Source organism: Nannobrachium achirus, assembly GCF_963921795.1.
Source record: "Nannobrachium achirus genome assembly, chromosome: 6".
In the NCBI taxonomy this organism is placed as follows: Eukaryota; Metazoa; Chordata; class Actinopteri; order Myctophiformes; family Myctophidae; genus Nannobrachium; species Nannobrachium achirus.
The window spans coordinates 46,940,709-46,959,756 of NC_137815.1; the positions used below are offsets into that span (position 1 = coordinate 46,940,709).

General features: G+C 41.7%; 1 protein-coding gene across 1 annotated transcript in view; it reads left to right on the top strand.

Moving 5' to 3' along the window:
- Nucleotides 1-19,048, top strand: part of tafa3a (TAFA chemokine like family member 3a) — a gene marked incomplete at its 5' end in the record, with an annotated part of 53,066 nt that overhangs the window by 17,184 nt on the left and 16,834 nt on the right. Inside the window, one exon of the mRNA XM_080727308.1 lies at nt 18,176-18,325. Coding sequence (XP_080583434.1) covers nt 18,176-18,325 — 150 coding nt within the window. The remainder of the gene's footprint in view (nt 1-18,175; nt 18,326-19,048) is intronic.

Genomic DNA, 19,048 nt, shown 5'->3' on the forward strand with positions numbered 1-19,048 from the left:
AAAAAACAAACAAAAAACAAAACAATGACTGATCAACTTCCATTCCTTTGTGAATCTTAAAGGAGTAGTTCACCATCAAAATTACTTTTTTTCTATCAATTACTCAACCCCATGGAGACTTTGAGTTCAATAATATTGTGGGGGTTTTGTCAAATTCCTAAGACAATAATTGGATTATAATTAATGTACCCCCATTGATTCCGGATGGGGACCCAAATGCATTTGGGTACTCATCCGGAATCAATGGGGGTAAATTTATTATAATCCAATTATTGTCTTAGGAATGCAACAACAACAACAAAATATCCATGAATTCAAGTGTCCATGGGGTGAGTAATCGATAGCAAAAAAAGTTATTTTGGGGGTGAACTACTCCTTTAATTCCTACAGACTAGAGCTAATATCTCCACACTGCATAATCCAGTGTCAATTCAACTCTGAGTGTCAAGAGGTCCAATTTTACAGAGTCAAACTGACACTCAGGATCTTATAGATGTGAATGTAATACGCCTGTCAAAGAAGTGACTGTACCAAGACACTATACTGTATAGTACATTCGTGCACGTATTATTTGTGTCTTTCCTCCTTTCCTCTCTCTCTCTCTGCTCCGCTGCTTCCGCAGCCCCTTAGATTTAATAACTTTGGTACCCGTTCAGATATAAGGGTGCATGATTCCTCGAGGGAGCCCGATTGATCAGTCAGTGGTGGAGCTCCAACGTTGTGGCAGCCAGATGAATAGCGCTGCCACGGACTTCATCTAACCAACTAAACCATACATCCAGAGAACGGCAGGGCCGACTCATCTGTTTTCACATACTTTTCTCGCAAAAAGATTGTTCTGTGCGAGGAAAGCTGGGGAAAAAAACGGGAGTTCAGCTCTTTTTATTATTATTTTATTTTTGCTACTGATGTAGTATGGGAATCATGACTGACGAGCAAGCAATGCTCATACGTCTTTGGCCTCTTGCATGCTACGAGTCTCAAACGCTTCATGTTGTTGCCGGGCTGTGGTATGGCTGGATTCTCTCACCCAAAACCTACTGAATATTAGCATACTTAACAGCTTCCCTGAGACCTCTGTGTGTGTGTGTGTGTGTGTGTGTGTGTGTGTGTGTGTGTGTGTGTGTGTGTGTGTGTGTGTGTGTGTGTGTGTGTGTGTGTGTGTGTGTGTGTGTGTGTGTGTGTGTGTGTGTGTGTGTGTGTGTGTGTGTGTGTGTGTGTGTGTGTGTGTGTGTGTGCGTGCGTGCGTGCGTGCGTGCGTGCGTGCGTGCGGTGTAGATCGGCTATTTTCAGTGTGTGACACCCGCATGCAACTCAGGCTTTAGGTTTAGTAGTAAAAATATATATGAAACTGCCATCCTGAAGTGTGTGTGTGTGTGTGTGTGCGTGCATCGCCCTCACTCTGATGGGGGTTTATTTCCCGGGCATTGGCATTGCCTTCTTGGCTGTGATTGTCACCTCAGCAAGTCTACAGCTGGGGAGAAATGAGTCAATCTTTTCTGAATACCATAATCCAATTAAACACAGGTCTTGAGAGAATTATCTCTGCGTTGCTCACAAGGGCTGAGGAAGGAATGTTTCATAAAACAACACCTCAGTGCTCAGTACCTCCTGTCTGTGGTTTGGAGGTGTTAAAATGAAAGGGTTATATGTGTCAGTTTATATGGCGTGGCTCTGAAAGAGGCTAAAGTCATCTATGAGATGGTCTGTCTGTGTATGTCCGTCCGTCCGTCCGTCCGTCCGTCCGTCCGTCCGTCCGTCCGTCCAGAGCTTATCTCGCAAACTGCTGGACCGATCAACACCGATCTTGTGCAGACTGCCTTAGAATTCCATAATAACGCGCGTTCTCCAGATATGGGCATAAAATGAATGCCCGTATGCGGAGCTGATGTCTGACATCAGAGTTTTCAGCAACCGGTACTGTGTGTGCAGAGATCTCCATATATGGGCATAAGGGGACAAAGGCAAACAGATGGTCAAAACGGGTCCATATATGTGCATAAGGGGACAAAGGCAAACAGATGGTCAAAACGGGTCCTATGACAACAGGTATATTGGGGTTTGCATTAAAGAGTGGGGCATTCATGGGGTCTGCTCCAAAAAAGAAAAAGAAAATAAAAGAGACAAAGACAAACATAAGACAAGCAACAAAGCGTGGGACTGGGAGGATGACTTGAATGATGCAGATTTAAGCAGGCTGCGTATTCTGCTTAAAGAAGAAACAAACAAAAAGCAACAGAGATCTCATATATGGGCATAAAATGGACGCAGATTAACAGATATCTCCATATATGGCATATATGGGCATAAAATGGACGCAGATTCACAAAGATCTCCATATACGGGCATAAAGGGACACAGACAGACAGATACAGAGATCTCCATATATGGGCATAAAATGGACGCAAATAGACAGATATCTCCATATATGGGCATATATGGGCATAAAATGGACCCAGAACTATATCTGCAGTGATCTCCATATATGGACATAAAATGGACGCCGACAGATAGATACAGATATCTCCATATATGGGCATAAATGGACACAGGCAAACAGATGGTCAAAACGGGTCCTATGACAACAGGTATAATGGGGTTTGCATTAAAGGGCGGGGCATTCATTCCCTATTTACATCGTTCCCGAGTTGGCCAGGTCGCCGACTAGACGCTGGGCCGCCCAAAGCTTCTAGTCATTCTAATGGACATCATCTATATTGTCCAATTTTTGGTAGGAATTAGAAATGTAACCCTCTACTCTTGCATGTCACTCCCCAACTCTCTGTTTCCTGTCTCTCTCCTGCCCGCTATTCGTATCCTTAATGAATGTCTCTGGGTTTAGCTGTACAATAGGCTGCAGTTGGTACCGGTGTCTCCTGCACATGATGGGGGTTGTATCAAGTCTGCCTGAACAACATCAAACGGTAATGACTCATTCGAGTCATTACCAATTCATGTGTGTGTATTGTAGATTCCATCACCTTGTTGTCATGGAATTTGGTGTTTCCCTGGTCTGGGACCGTAGCCAGAATGTGACTGCGTTTTCAGTGGTTTGATCTTCCCCCGCAAAGTTGGACTGAAAAAAAGAAGAAGAAAAAAAAAAGAAAATAGAGAAAGCATCATGGCATGCATGAGGAAAGATTGGACTATAGGAAACTCTCCCACTCTATTTTGTGGCAAAAGCCAGACTCCGAGTCTTTGCGCCTCAGCGGACAAAGAAGTTTGTTGCCTGTCAGGCAGACACAGCTACTGTTCATGTCAACAAGACAGCCAGGAAATAGCATTTGATTTGACGTTAATTCGATGGCACGTTTTCATGCAGCCGAGTCGCCTCCCATCACTGGTTAGCAAGGCCTGTCAAGTGAGCTTGTTTGAGCCTTCCTTTTGGCATCCACATGGCCAGGTTCTTCATTAGCTTGCAACAATTTCATAACCGACATGCTGTAAATTGGTGCGTGAATGCCTGAGTAATTGCTTCGCCTCTCTCTAGTACTTCTTCGAGAAAGCTTTGATTTTGGTCCTCCTGCACAATCTCTGCTCTCTGGCGCTGTGTGAGCGATCGCGGGTACATGCAGAGGCGTACGAAGCTGATAATCATATAAATGGATTAAACCCTGACTGTGATTCACTGTATATTGATTCCGCAGCCGTACTGCAGAATGTAGTCATTAATAAAGAAATCATACTGTGCCTCATGTTCTTCCCTTGCTCCAAGGCATTGTGCTGCCTTGTTTTAATGCAGGGGTCTTCAACAGGGCGCCCGGAACCCCTAGGGGTCCTCAGAGTTACTACAGGGTTACAGAGCCTACATTAAAGTTGACTATATTGAGGGTTTAAAATAAATGGTTACATTTCTGAAAATACACATTAACATGAATCCAACATATTAGAAAAGGTCATTTGTCACACACACACACACACACACACACACACACACACACACACACACACACACACACACACACACACACACACACACACACACACACACACACAGTACTGTTTATATACTGTGTGTGTGTGTGTGTGTGTGTGTGTGTGTGTGTGTGTGTGTGTGTGTGTGTGTGTGTGTGTGTGTGTGTGTGTGTGTGTGTGTGTGTGTGACAAATGACCTTTTCTAATATGTTGGATTGTGTGTGTGTGTGTGTATATATATATATATATATATATATATATATATATATATATATATATATATATATATATATATATATATATATATATATAAAAAATGTGATACAACACTGACGATAGTGCTGTTAAACAAGTCTCTTAAAAAGTTAAATCTGCAACACAATTTAATTCAATAGTGGGGGGTCACATCTTTGTCTCTCTTAGCCTCCAGATCCAGGCATTTCATTCAAGAAAGAAAAGCCGGGGTAAAGCCCCCAGAAACTGTGGCTCAGCCAATCTCAAGCCACGGCCGTCAAGGCATCGCCTACGGACGCGCTATGATCTTGTAGATTGGCTATTTTCTATGTCTGCGTGTTTTCCTAGGACACAGAGATAACCACCCTGTTTCATCCTAGGAAGATCTCGCGCCCCGTACAACATTTTAATTGTAATTTTGTGCATATAAAATATATGTAGCCGTTCAGATATCTTATTTTACATCAATATTGTTCATGTGAACTGGTTTGTTTATGTTTATTCATTGTAATGATCAAAATCGCTATGATTTATAGTTTTCCACTGCGGCTCACTTCCTCGTTTACTCGATGCGAGCAGCCAGCAGCAGCAGAACAGGCTGACGGTGGCGTAAGGAGCAGACAGAGGGGGGTGGGGGGAAAGGTCCTTCTGAACCAAAGAATGACCACGCTCGGCCAGCTTACTCTCAGCTAAACTAAGGGGTTCTTGCCGTAAAAACTTTGAAGACCCTGCCCTGTTCGGATGTCATCATCTGAATCTTGTCACAGGTCCTTAATTATAACCCAAACCCAAACCAGTGGAATATTTTGAAGAAGAATACCCTGTAGTGCTTACAGCACTGCTGTCTGCAATCAATGCATCATGCTCCCTCCCTTTGCACTGTGTAGTATACAAGTCAATGTTGTCTTTGTGTGTGGCAAACTGTGGATCTCTATAACAAGCTGTTTTTAAAGTTGACTGTATTTGGATTTGTTTCTGCACAATACAACTGAAAAAGAAAGAAAAAAAAACACACACAGCAAACATCCTGTGCGAGACACAGTGGTGGAAAAAGTATTAAACAGTTTTACTCAAGTAAAAATATCAATACTGCAATATAGAAATACTCTGTTAGGGTGCCCTCAGACCAAAATACCTACGAGAGTGGAATCCGCGTTCCGCCAATGCATTTCAATGATAAGGGAGCGTTTTTTTGCAGAAATCCTCTGCTGGCATGAAACCGCCTCACTCTCATTGAAATGCATTGGCGGAACGCGGATTCCACTCTCATAGGTATTTTGGTGTGAGGGCACCCTTAGGCTGCATCCAACCCAAAGTATGGTAAGTAGACTAAGTACCAAAAGTAAAAGTACAAAATGTTTGAAAATTGCCGATCTACAAGCTCACAACGCGTACGTGAGCTTGTGGATCGGCTATTTTCAAACAGCCTAGGTATAAAATAGGGCTTAAGTGCTTTAGGTATATTTTATATAATATTATAATTTATATCTGGAAATTAACTAGTAACCAAAGTTTGAATATTGGATCCAAGAGTTTGTGGAGTAGAAGTAAAAGTATTTGAAAATTGGAAATATTCAAGTAAAGTACAAATATGTAAGTTCAGTAAAGTAAGTACCAAAATTAAGTACAGTACTGTACTTAACTTAAGTAAATGTACTTAGTTACTTCACACCACTGACTGCCGAGACACTTGGTGAATAAAGTATTTCTCACTCCGATTGTGATCCGTCAGCCTTGGAGTGAACATCATGGCTCCTTTTCATGCCGCCATGCTGCTGGAACTGTATCTTGTGCTTGACTGGTCAGGTGAGGCTTATGCACACGGCCACGCGGTTGACAGCTGGAGTGGAGCTGTGTTGTTCCCGATGATGACTCCCTGCTGGCTTAGGAAAAGAAAAAGAAACGATTGCTGTAGAACTCATTGGCAGACTGTTCCTGTAACATTTGATTAGCTCTAGAACAAAGGATATGATGAGGCGATAAGTACAGTAGCTACCAGAGGCACTGTAGAACCATATTCGCGAGGTAGCCATTTTGCTCTTACTCAGGGATGGTGTGGGTTTTTGCCTTAGGCAAGCTCTCCTTTTCTCTCTGTGTTTGGTGGAAAATGTTCCATTTAACTCTATGGTGAATTTTGTATTCAGTGCATCGGGGTAATCTGAGGTTGCATAATTATTGGCAAGTTTCATCACCACTTGGATAAATGTTGTTTTCAAGGTTTTGTTTAATATACGTAATCTTATCTCTCATTTGTTTTCTACATGCAGTAGGCCTACCTGCATGTTGTAGAACATTACTTTTTCTGTGTTTTTCATTGTCCACTGTTAAATTAACAGCATAGGTCTACTGTTTGTGATCCACTATGAATGAATGTTCACAGCCAACCCATAAGGGCTTAATGTTAATGTGTTGTCAGAAACCATATTCATTGCTTTACATCGTTTATTATTGGATTTAAGAAGTGTACTGTATTCTAATTCCAAAAAGCCTAGCCCCACTAGTGCCCCCTAGAGGCCTTGCTGTTCCTTACACTAAAAGCATTTGAAACAACCATCAACCCTGCATTCATGCATGTGATACGTCAAGATGTACTATCACTCAACAGAATGTGATATATGTGCAGTTGTTTGAATTAGTGACATCTATAATTAGTTAATAATAACTAGAAATGCACTCGGGCCAACTTGCGGAGCGCGCTGTGACGTGCGCTCACCACTGGCATCACCGCTTAAAAAAAAAAAAAAAAACCCTGATGTGGGTAGATAACCATATATGGGCAGGTCAGCTATAGACACTGAGGTGTTACAGAATCGTGGACCTACTGACAGAATGTGTCGCTGCAACCTTAACTCATTCTGTGCCAAATGCCAAAATGGCTCCAAGGTAGCTGTGCCAGGATTTTTTGAATTGTTTTTGAATTTTTTTGAAAAAAAAAAAAAAAAAATCTATACAAAAAACGTCAAAACCGTCATTGGCACCCAGGGCTATTGAAAAAAAAAACGTCATTGGCACAGAATGAGTAACAATAATAATAATAAAAGGTTATTTTGTCAAATGCATCAGTATGCCGTAAATCCATGTTTCATGCCCGGTCTTGAATTCAGCTTCTTGTTGCTTGACGTTTTGCCTGCTTTATGTAATAGTTTCCTAATGTGAAGGAAAGAAAAAAGAAAACAGCCTACCCATCTGCCAAACACATCACAAATGCAAATTTCCTCTGTGAACAGATTTCACTAGTAAACTCAGGGGGAGGAGGGACTTTTAAAGTCTTCCATTTCTCATCATGTTAGCAAACTCATCATGAAAGATGCACTGAGCATCAAGTCAAAGAGAGAGTGCATTCAGCAATATGACAAGTAAAATAAGCAAAGTGAAGGGAAAGTGCATCCATCAAATGTTCCTTTTGTACGCTCTGAGCACGTCTTATTTATAAATGCCCTATAGCCTCACAGAAAATGACAGGTTTATATTTTTCCATTTTCAGAACCCCTTACCAATCACAGCATTAATGCAAAACAACAAAATGCTTCTGTGAAGTTCATAGAATTTGACATGTACTACTTACACATGACAGATCTTCTGAATTGGTTTTGAAGAGGTGACTGCTTGTCAGGGTTGTTGTTTTGTATCATTTATATTTGAATATAAGTTAGCTTGTTTATCATAATAGAGCTGTTTACTGCAGTATCATGTATTGCTCACAGGGGCCGTACTATTTCAGTATATAGCGAATAGTCACTATTTGTTGAAAAATTGTTCCTAATAGAAGTTACTTTAAAACTAAAACTGTGTGGAGAATAACCCCACATGAACCACATTTTGCCTGCATAGATATATATTTTTTCATTTAATAATAGAAAAAAAGGTATTTACCATATACATTATATTCGTCATTGCATTTACCAATCCTAACTATTAGGAGAGGGTGCTATTAATACAGTGCTCAGGGAGCATTTAAGGGTTAAGTGTCTTGCTCAGAGCCTCAGGGACACACTGACACATAGGGGTTGGCTGAGGGGCAAATCAGAGCCTCACCATTCCCACACGGTTTGCATTATCTATCTACCCACTCTGCTACAGCCGCCTCTTGGCACATGGGCTGAAGATTTTGAGTGGCATGAAATGGAAGGCACATTTTTCCTCCTAATGTTAGCTCAAGGAAAGAAGGAAAACTTGCACACATGCCGACGCTTTAAAGACCCAATAATGCTTTATTGCAAGCAGACAATATGGATAAAGACATCCCCAGTAACAGGCCAGAGTCTCTCTCTCCTGTTCCTTTCAGCAGCTTGCATCTTCTTAGCCTTTCCTAGTTCCACATTGGCACTTATCAATCAGGAATCAATGAATATGATTGTGGAAAGGAGTGCTGCGCTTTAGAGTGCTATTGATCGGCTTAAAGGGTCAGGCTTCATGCCAGTCCTCATTAGCGCTCTCGGAATCCTTTACGCTTTCTCCTCGCTCTCTCTCTGTCTCTCTCACTTTACCACCTATCCTCCTTGCTGACGTAGGCACCTGGTGATGCTAACCGATGACAGTCCTAAGTGCTTTAAGTGAAAAATATTGATTACAGGTGTTGGGAGCCATTTACACAGCTGCCTGGACACACACAGGCCAAAGAATACAGACAGCTTCTATCCATACATTAAGACGTCACCTTCAGTGACAACACCCGCAGTCATCCTCACTAACACCACATAAACGGTCTGCTTGTGGGTGGAGGAGATGGGGTGATTTGTTAGATAGATAGATAGATAGATACCTTTATTATCCCAAGGGGGAAATTCAGTTGTCCAGTAGTAGCACAGCAGTATACAGTTATTTACAAAGTTACAGAGACGTAAGAAAAGATAGATAAGAGGGAAAAAAACAAAACAAAGACAAGAGCAGTACAGTACCAATAAAGAGAAGGTGCATCAATAGAGGGGGCGAATAATATATAAGTATATATACATAAAGTGTCTTGCAAAAGAGACCATAGCAGTCAATGCTAGTTAGTGCAAACAAGTATCTCACTGTCATTGTTAAACAAAGCAAAAATACTCAGAAACTACCAACACTAACAACCTAATAGTGCAGTGTCAAAAATCAGTGCGAAAAAAGAAGAAACTAGGAAGCGTGTCACCGCAAGGCGCTTGTTCGGCTGCTTGTTCGGCTGCTCAGTCCCTCAACCCAAGTGTCATGAGTTTGAGCCAAGTGTGAGCCTTGACCCTGTCTCCCACCTCTCCTACCTGTTCCTGGGGCACTTTATAAAGTATTGCAGTATATGTGATTTCCTACACTAATCCATTTTATTCCCCCGTCCCATCATGTCATCATCTTATCTCATCTCCAGCATGACTTGAGTGAGCATCAGCCAGCAGTGCTGGAAAGTACTGTCATTTACTGAAGTACTTTACTGGAGAGTTCTTTCCATTTCTTGATACGTTCTACTCCAATACATCTCGGTTTCAAGTTACTTTGTTGATTTAGATTATTATATGAAAAATGAAGCATTGTGTTACAGTAGGTTATGCAGCGCATGGGCAGTGTTGGGAAAGTTCACTTTAAAAACAAACTAGTTCAAGTTCAAGTTCAGAACTTCTAAAATGAACTAGTTCATTTCTAGTTCATAATTCTATATTTTGAACTAAAGTTCATGGTTCCCCAAAATGAACTAACTTAGTTCTTTTTCATTCTTTTTTTAACCATATTTTTTTTATACTTTTGGCTATTAACACCTTGAGGTCCGAAATAGAATGGTGGTTGGTAGATTAGCCGTGAAATTTCTATTATTGTATTGTGATCTGAGACATAATATTATGTTTATAAACATGACCCCGCAGCCCCTCCATCTTGAACAGCGCCGCTGTTTTTTCTTTTTTTTTTTCCCCAGGCCAGTAACTCACCATGATTTTCTCGATTTCCGTTGGGATAGAATGGGGGTTTTGGCCGATCGTCGATGTCCCCGTGCGTTTCGCGTGCGCGATCCTTTCACGTAAATGTCCCCGCAAATAGTCCATGTGTGACTGAAGAACAGAACTGAAAAGTTTCGCTAGCATAGCCCCAAGCATGTCTGCTGTAGGAGCTCGAGTGTGCAGACAGCAAACGGATGGCTGGGAGTAGCCTTGGAGAAGGAGAGGCGCTGACGTCACCTCTGCTTCATGCACGGTCTGCATGAGCTATCAGTGCACGAGTGGTGACTAGGGAAGGTTAGACGATCGCCGATTTTCGGATCAAAAGCTTTTATTCCGGTTTTAAAGACAAAGTCCGGGAATGTACGACGTGGCTGAGAGTCCCTGGGGGGATGTGCGATATAGTACGGTTTTAACATTAAGGGGCTCCCCGTGGCTTAGAAGGTGTTAAAATAAATAAATAAATAAATAAATAAATATATATATATACTGTGTGTATATATATATATATATATATATATATATATTAATGCTGTCCAAGTTAACGCGTTATTAACTAATTAACGCATCAAACTATTAACGGCGTTAATTATTTTAACGCTTAACGCAAACAAAAATAAAATAAAAATATATATATATATTTTTTTGCCTTTTTTTTTTTTCCCTTTGAGGCTTCCGTAGCGCTCCCTCTGTGCTCCGCATCTCAGAGTGTCATTAGCGTCAACATTAGCGTGGTGAGCATGGTGGTGAGCCCAGAGCAGAGCTCAGGAACGGAGCTCAAGCTCACTGTGTGTGAGACCATGATTGTGTGTGTTTGTCTGGAAGCTGGGTTGAATGAATGATGAAAAACACAGTGGAATTACTCATCTACAGGTGCCTTTAGGATGCAACCTTCCCCTTCGCTAACAGTTAGCCTCCAGATAGCCAGGACTACTGTGACTGTCTGTAGTAGACTACTGTATGTTAGCGGCAGCCCCCAGCTGAACACTGTAGGAACGAAATGGTGTGTGTGTGTGTGTGTGTGTGTGTGTGTGTGTGTGTGTGTGTGTGTGTGTGTGTGTGTGTGTGTGTGTGTGTGTGTGTGTGTGTGTGTGTGTGTGTGTGTGTGTGTGTGTGTGATTTAGTCAGCATTTGAGCCACAGACCACCATTTGATTAAAGATCTATAAGGGTCCATTTGGTTTACCAACTCTCCATCATTTAGCTGCAGTGGTGGAAAAAGTACTCACATATTTTACTTAAAGGAGTGGCGACACCGGCCGAAATGTAACATTATGATACAGTAGGTCACGTGGTGTTTCTTCAAACAGTCTGAAAAGGAGGCGGGGCCGTATCAGTTAGTAGTGAATGTATACTTCGTCCGTCGTGCGGTGCCGCGCAATGTATACTTCGTCCGTCGTGCGGTGCCGCGCACAACGTGATGGCTTGTTGTTAGCGTGTAGCCCGGCTAACGCTGCACCGCACGGCTATTTGCGAGAGCTATTGTGTGTGTGTGTGTACACACGCGCGCGCGAAAGCACACACACACACAGGCTACACACACACACACACACACACACACACACACACACACACACACAGAGTGTATGAGCCACGGACCTCAGTCCGGCCGCTGTGCTCCGTTGAGACAGCAGGACATGGCTTGCTCCGGTCGGTCTGGTGCTCCAGTCAGGTTAGGGCAAGAGACAGCAGGGTATGGCCGGCAAAACCGTCTCATAGACGGGGAGAAGCGTGTTGACCCTCGTACACCTTTTTTGACACCTTTTTTTGAAGAAGACATGTACTTTTTTATCGGTCTAACCATTGATTTTATAGCGAATGCTATATAATTTTTACCCCTAGAACTGATAGTTTTAAAGTTGGTTTAGAAAGTCGGAAACACACCTCGGACAGCTTTTTTTGGGGCAGTTTCAAAAGATAATGATATGGATAATCGACTCTGCCCCTTCCCCCATATTAGCCCAATCAAATTAATGTATTGCCGTTACTGTACAGAAAGTACTACTTTCATTACAGTAACTACAATAAATTAATTTGATTGGATAATTTAACATGACATCATTAAAAAAATTTGCTAATTTGATAGCCATAATTAGCTGTTTTGGCCGTGTCACGCCCCCTTTAAGTAAAACCAATACTACAATGTAGAGATACTCTGTTTCAATTATAAAAGCCCAGAATTCAAAATGTACTTGAGTAAAAGTATGAAAGTGTTGAAAATAGCAGATCTACAAGCTCACAACGCGTCACAATGCGACATGTTGTGAGCTTGTAGATCGGCTATTTTCAAACAGCCTAAGTATACAACATGGCTAAAGTGGTTCATGCATGTTTTCAAATATAATATATATCTTAAAAGTAACTAGTAACTAAAGTTTTCAAATAAATGTAGTGGAGTAAAAGTGCAATATTTCGATCTGAGATGTAGTGGAGTAGAAGTATTGGAAAATTGGAAATACTCAAGTAAAGTACAAATACCTCAAAATTGTACTTAAGTAAATGTACTTAGTTACTTTACACCACTGTTTAGCTGGAACCCCCTCAAGGACCACTGGTTGAAAACCACCACTGCCTTAAATTATGTAGTGCAGAGGGGTTATAATTTATAATATAATGAAATAAATAACATTGAGTTTATAATGTATTGGATACATATAGTATAATTATGAAAAATACATTTATTTGGATGCATCCTGCACCAAATATACAACATATTATGCAAGTTTGAGCCAATAAAAAATATATTTTTACTATGCGATTAATCGCGCGATTAACTACAGAAATCATGCGATTAATCGCGATTAAAATTTTTAATCGTTGGACAGCACTAATATATATATATATATATATATATAGGTCTATATATATATAATATAAATGTTTAGACGTTGCTGCATGCTATTATTTGTCAAAATTATTGACACAGCCCATATAGAACCACACACAGCAATAATTTCATCCAACTTAACATTGAGGTGCCCACAATATTTATGTGCCCACTGACCAGTGCCCAGTCTTCCTGCACCCTTATTGTGAAGGGCTGAAGGCAGACGTTTCTAAACCTGGCGCACAGCATGTTTCCGCGTTGGTTAAAATAGCTGATCTACAAGCTCACGTTGTCTCGTGGATGCGACACGTTGTGAGCTTGCAGATCAGCTATTTTCGCCGTGCAACACACATCGCCAAAGTATAGTCAGGCAGGCTTGCGAGACGTAACGAGGAGGAGATTCACAGTGCAGCTGCAGAGTGCAGACAGCACCGCATATCAACGTTCATGAGGAGCTGCATGCAGTGCGTGCTATTGGAGCATGTGACTGAAAAGAGAGACGAGAGGACAGACGACGAGGCGCGGACTGCCATATGAACGGCCGACGAACGCCGACGAACGCCGTTCATGGGCGTCAGAATGACCGCGTTCGACAATATCGTTCATCAAGCGAAAACAATTACGTTCAGTTCACGTTCGCCCAAAATATGAACGTGTTCATGAACGATCGTTCTTTGAACGCGTTCGGGTACAACACTGGGCATGGGAGTCATATACTCCTCCAGCTGTAATCAGCTGTCAGTCGGCTGATTGCTTTCAATCAGCCACGCTTTCCTACACACCAATCACACCTCATTCCCTCAACAAGGCAGACCGTTTAAATAAGCCTCCCTCCTACACTGGATCCCTGCTTTTCAATTGCTGCCACGTGCTGCTGCAATTAAAGCTGGCTTCCACCACCCCAGCCTCCACCTTACAGAGTACTGCGTTGAATGTTAAACTTGAAATTCAATGTTAAACGCAGTTCAACTCAATCTTTATTTCAGACCCAGGAAGATCCATATCACAAATTCACAATTAAAAACACAATAATGTTTTCGATGTTCTATGGCTTAAAATGTTAAACTGCATTCAAGTTTGCATGACTCAAGTTAATCTGATTCAATGACTTGCTATGGGCTTGCTTTTATACCTTTTTCATAGTTTTCCCTGATTTTGCTGTGGGTGACATCTTATGTAAAGTACTTGTAACAGAGTTTTTTTTATGTTGTGGTATTGCAACTTTTACTTAAAGGTAAACCATACTTTTCAAAATATATGTTTTATATAAATATTGGTCCATAATACGGTTTTATACAGGTTTTAGCCTTAACTCACTTAGCGCCGAGCGAGCCAGATTTCAATATGAATCTGCGCTTATAACGCCAGGAAATAGCTATATTGAATCCCCAAAATCACATTACATAAACAGGTACACGTGCCTGCGGATGCCACAAGATGACCACTAGAGTGAGCCATAGCTCATAGACTTTCCATGGTCCCATGTTAAGTCAGAATAAAAAACAAGGTTCATGACATAACAGGATGGTACAATGACATGCTCTCCATTGACATTCAATGGACAGGCCGCGGGCCGCCATTTGAGCTCAATACTGCTCAATTCGTGCTTGATCGTCTCAAACCACCATTGGTATGGGCATCGGAACGTATATAGATGCCACACAGAAAGTTTCCGAATCAAAATCCGACCTAGTGAAGCTACGTGAGGGTCGGATGGTTTGCATTGAGCCTAGCGGCTAACAGAGGCCTACGTAAACAGGAAGCTATGGCTTAAAGGTGACGTCATAATCGTATCCTTTTTTTTCACGGTTTTCATCTGTATGCTAGTCGAAGGTAAGCTAACCGTTCCGCTCCGTCTATCAACCCAAATTAAAAGCTTAAACAATGCTTTTATATAAAAGTCGCTCCGAGTCGCTCGGCACTAAACGCCATCATTAGTTAGTCGCCCCGAAAGTCGCTCGGCGCTAAGTGAGTTAACAACCACTCGGATATTTAAATTTCATGTTCTGTCTGTCTCCAATTCCAAGCCATTTCAGATGCAATACCAAAATGCCCTTTGTTGGCAACGGGGCGCTGTCTTTGGGCTAAAATTGGAACGACACAGAGAAGATTAGCATGGTACCACGATGAGAACCATGTAGAGGCAACAGGGCGCTGTATACTTGGCTGTCATTGGGCTGTCTTTGGGCTAAAATTAGAACAATACAGAGAAGATAAGCATGGTACCACGTTGAGAATGTAGAGTCAATCCATTTTAAGACCATTTTAGTACAACTTTAGCTCATGGTGACAACTCATATATATATATTGTCAATAGAATATAGCCTCCCAAAAAGTACCGCCCCCTTCTCGAGGGGGCCCAATAGGAAATGAGCAACTTGGTGACATAAAGAAGGGCTTGTGACATAAACAAGGGCTCGATTTCAAAAGAGTACCGTTCAGACCCGCCCATTCAGAAAATCACTGAAATGAAAGGCAAGGCTTAGAGTTAATGAATGTTTTTTTTTTTTTTTTGGGGCTGGAGGAAACCAAAAAACAAGAAAAAAATGAAAAATGTGAAATTCATGGTGGGGCCCCTTTAAGTACAGCAAAAAGATCCGAGTTCTTCTTCCACTGTCAGCCAGGCACTTGTTTCCCACAGATATGGTTAGTTACCAGTGAGGTCGTCACCCCTCTGCTCATGTCTCTGACCTCTGGTCCTGCTCACACAGCATGGTGGTTTTGGGCCCAGTCTGGAGTCGCTGACCCTGGCCTGCAGGCTGGGTTTCAATCAGCGGGTTCACAAAGATCTTTCACATGCACACACACACATGCACGGATAGACAGACACACACGCTCGCATGCACACACGCACGCACGCGCACACATACGTCTCTCACTCACACACACACTCACTCACGTCTCATTCACATGCATGCACGCACGCACACACGCGTAAAACATAATCAGTTCACAGTCTCAAGCGAGGCAAAACTTTAGTCTGTACCATATACCTCTGTCTGTCTCGCCCTTCCCCACCACAGAGAGCACAGCGGGTGTGCTCAGGGCATGAGATTATTGTAATTGTCGTCTCTGAAGTTGTCCTGTTCGCCTGCCTTTTAGGCCATCATTCAGCCCCACTATGACTATGCCTGCACCTCCTGGTACTCCAACAATAAAATGCCACGGAAGACTACGCTCCAAAACTCCCAAAACAAATTGATTTGACTACTTCTCAACCTGGGGCCCATGTACCACCTCTCCTCCACACATTTTGCGAGCCTAGGATGGCTCAAAGTAGAAGACAGGGTTAAACAACTAAAAATGGGACAGACTTTCAAAATAGTCAATGCAAATCTGCCCTCAACCCCCACAGTGCTCGCATATCTGACCAAACGCCTCCAAAAGGTTAGCAACACCCACAGCTACAACACTAGAGGGAGCGCACAAAAAGATCTGATAATACAGACCCATAGTACAAATATGGGAAAATTCTCCTTTTACAACACTGCCACTCAAGTGTGGAATTCCTTGACTATTTCCCTTAAAACATGTAAATCGCTGGCCTCCTTCAAAACGGCCCTGAAAATTCACCTTTCAGGAGGCCAGAGGAGATGGTAGGCATCACTTCTCCCATAAGACAGGCAAGAAGTGAGACACCCCCCCTTTTTAACTTACACCTACCCCCACTCTCTCCCTGCGCTGCACATATACATATAGTGTATTTTTTTTAAATGCAATGAATGTTATTTTTGTTATTGTTGCTATGTCTGCATGTAAATTGGGTTAACAAGACGTTAAAGGCCTGTTGGGCAGGATGTTCTAACTGTACCTCTGCCGTGCTGCATCTCAAATGTCACTACTGTACATGTGATGTTGTTCATTGTGACTAATACAATATTTAATCAATTAATCAATCAATCAGATGTTGGCATCAAAGGCAATTTATGATGCATTATTTTGTTTCATTTTTTCCCTTCTTTTCTTTTGTCAGCCACTGGGTAACGGAGAGATTGTCTTTTGTTCCCTGACTGCACCTCTAGTGATTGCTGATCGCCCACTCTCACGCGCACACATGCACAGCTTAAACAAAGTTTGAATATTCTATCCAGGCAATTCGAACTTTTGAAATTAACTTTGACCCGGGGGCGTGCTGGTGGCTTAAAGATAATCACATCATCGGTAAGGACCCTGACCTGTTTGTGCATCAGTACGTTTCTGTTAGCTGAAAAGCAGTCAATCGGCAATTGTTGTCTGGCCTTTTGTTGGAATGTGAATAGAACCTTATTGATTGCAGGCAAAATGTTTTAATGTTGTAGATGAGATTTCTGGATTGCTAAGTAATGGGTAGATGGAAGCCCATTTCAATCCATTTTCACGTCAAGTCCCAAATTGAAAATCTTTACACACATAATTAAGTTGATCTGAGAAGAATGCTGAAACTTTTAAATGTGTGTGTTTTTGCAGGCATGCTGCCTTGTGTGTAAATACATGATGCTCCGTGAATTGAGATAAGTCTAGTTAATGAAGTAATGAATATAAAATAGACAGTGGTATTGATATTTGATCCAACTAAATGAGAATGAGGCAGCTGTAATTGTAGCATAATTTCACCTAAGTAAGTACAAAATATGGAAAGAGAATTAACGTGCCCATTGCATGTGGTTGTTTTAAATACATTCGAAATAGTCCTTTTGGGTCTTTTTAACAAGGAGCTAAATGAGTATGCCTTTTTCGATATCTGGATTAAATTGATGATTCGCTAGCTGTCTGTGGGAGCGTCACAGCAGACAGTAAGAATCTCTCTCATGCCATAATGCGATTTCTATTGACCATTCTCACCGCTGTGTATTCTATACTGTATGTAGTACTCTCATCTTTAAAAACAGCCTCCTTGACTCTCTATGCATAATACATAAGTGGTTGGCAAGGAAAGCCCCTGTGTACTGAGCATTCTGAGCATGAACACTGGAGATTCATGTGGGAAGAAGTGAGTTGCCGACTACTTTGCTGCATCAGTAGAGATGGATAGGGCAGACTATCGACAACAACTCTGAACCTCATGCAGTTCCTCTAAGGTTATCACTTCATAACAAAATAAATCCCATTGATTATTACTGGTCTGTTGATGAGGTGTCTTAATCTGACATTATCTACTACTGGCAAGATGAATAATTGAAGAATCGGTGTACAAACACAGAAAAGTAATGGCTAGTCTGAAATCTCCTCCATTATTGTTTGTCCCCAGTTTTGTTGGCTGTGCTGAGAAACACTATTACCACACATTCTTCATTTTAAAACCATTGTGTATTTGTCTGTGTCTCCAGTGCATGTGAAAGCAGGGACCTGTGAGGTGATTGCCGCCCACCGCTGCTGTAACAAGAACAAGATCGAAGAGCGATCCCAGACTGTCAAATGTTCCTGTTTCCCTGGACAGGTGGCGGGGACGACGAGAGCTGCTCCGTCCTGTGTTGACGGTACACTTTTATCATTATTATTATTATTATGTTCATTCAAAAGTGAAAGTATATTTATTAGTGAACGTTCCGCATGAACCTTTGCAGTATGATAATATTATGTGTGACTATGGCTGTCACGATTATGACATTTTACATGACTATTAATTGCCACTCAAGTAATTGCGATTAATGATTTAATTGTGTTTTTGTCGTTGACAATTACATTTCTGTTTGGCTTTTAGGCTTTGAAGTTGCACATGGCAGATATGACACATTGATAGTGGAAATAGCTGATCTGCAAGCTCACAACGCATTCCATCGTGAAAATGTTGAAAATGTTTGAAAATATATGAACATTTTTCAACATGGAAACGATTATGACGAGTATGACAAAATAATTGCGATTATGTCAAATAATTGCGATTAGACGATTAGGCCTATGTATGACATGCTTCCGGGGCCTATTTCAGTGTTTCAGTTGTGTACTTGGCCATGAGCCAAGCAAAGTTTATATTCAGGGCCTCCGATTCCCAAACCCTACAGGACTTGTTCTCAGGGGCTCCATAATCTTTTAAATCGAATTGGATTGTCAGTCCATCCATCCAGTCCCTTTGTCTGCGGTTGACTACGAGGCGATTGGTCCTCGTGTTCAACGGAGCAGAGAGAGAGGGGGCCAGGTCATTTAATATCATGTCAACAGTGGCCTCTGTTACAGGTGAATCGATTCCCCTCTCTCCTCCT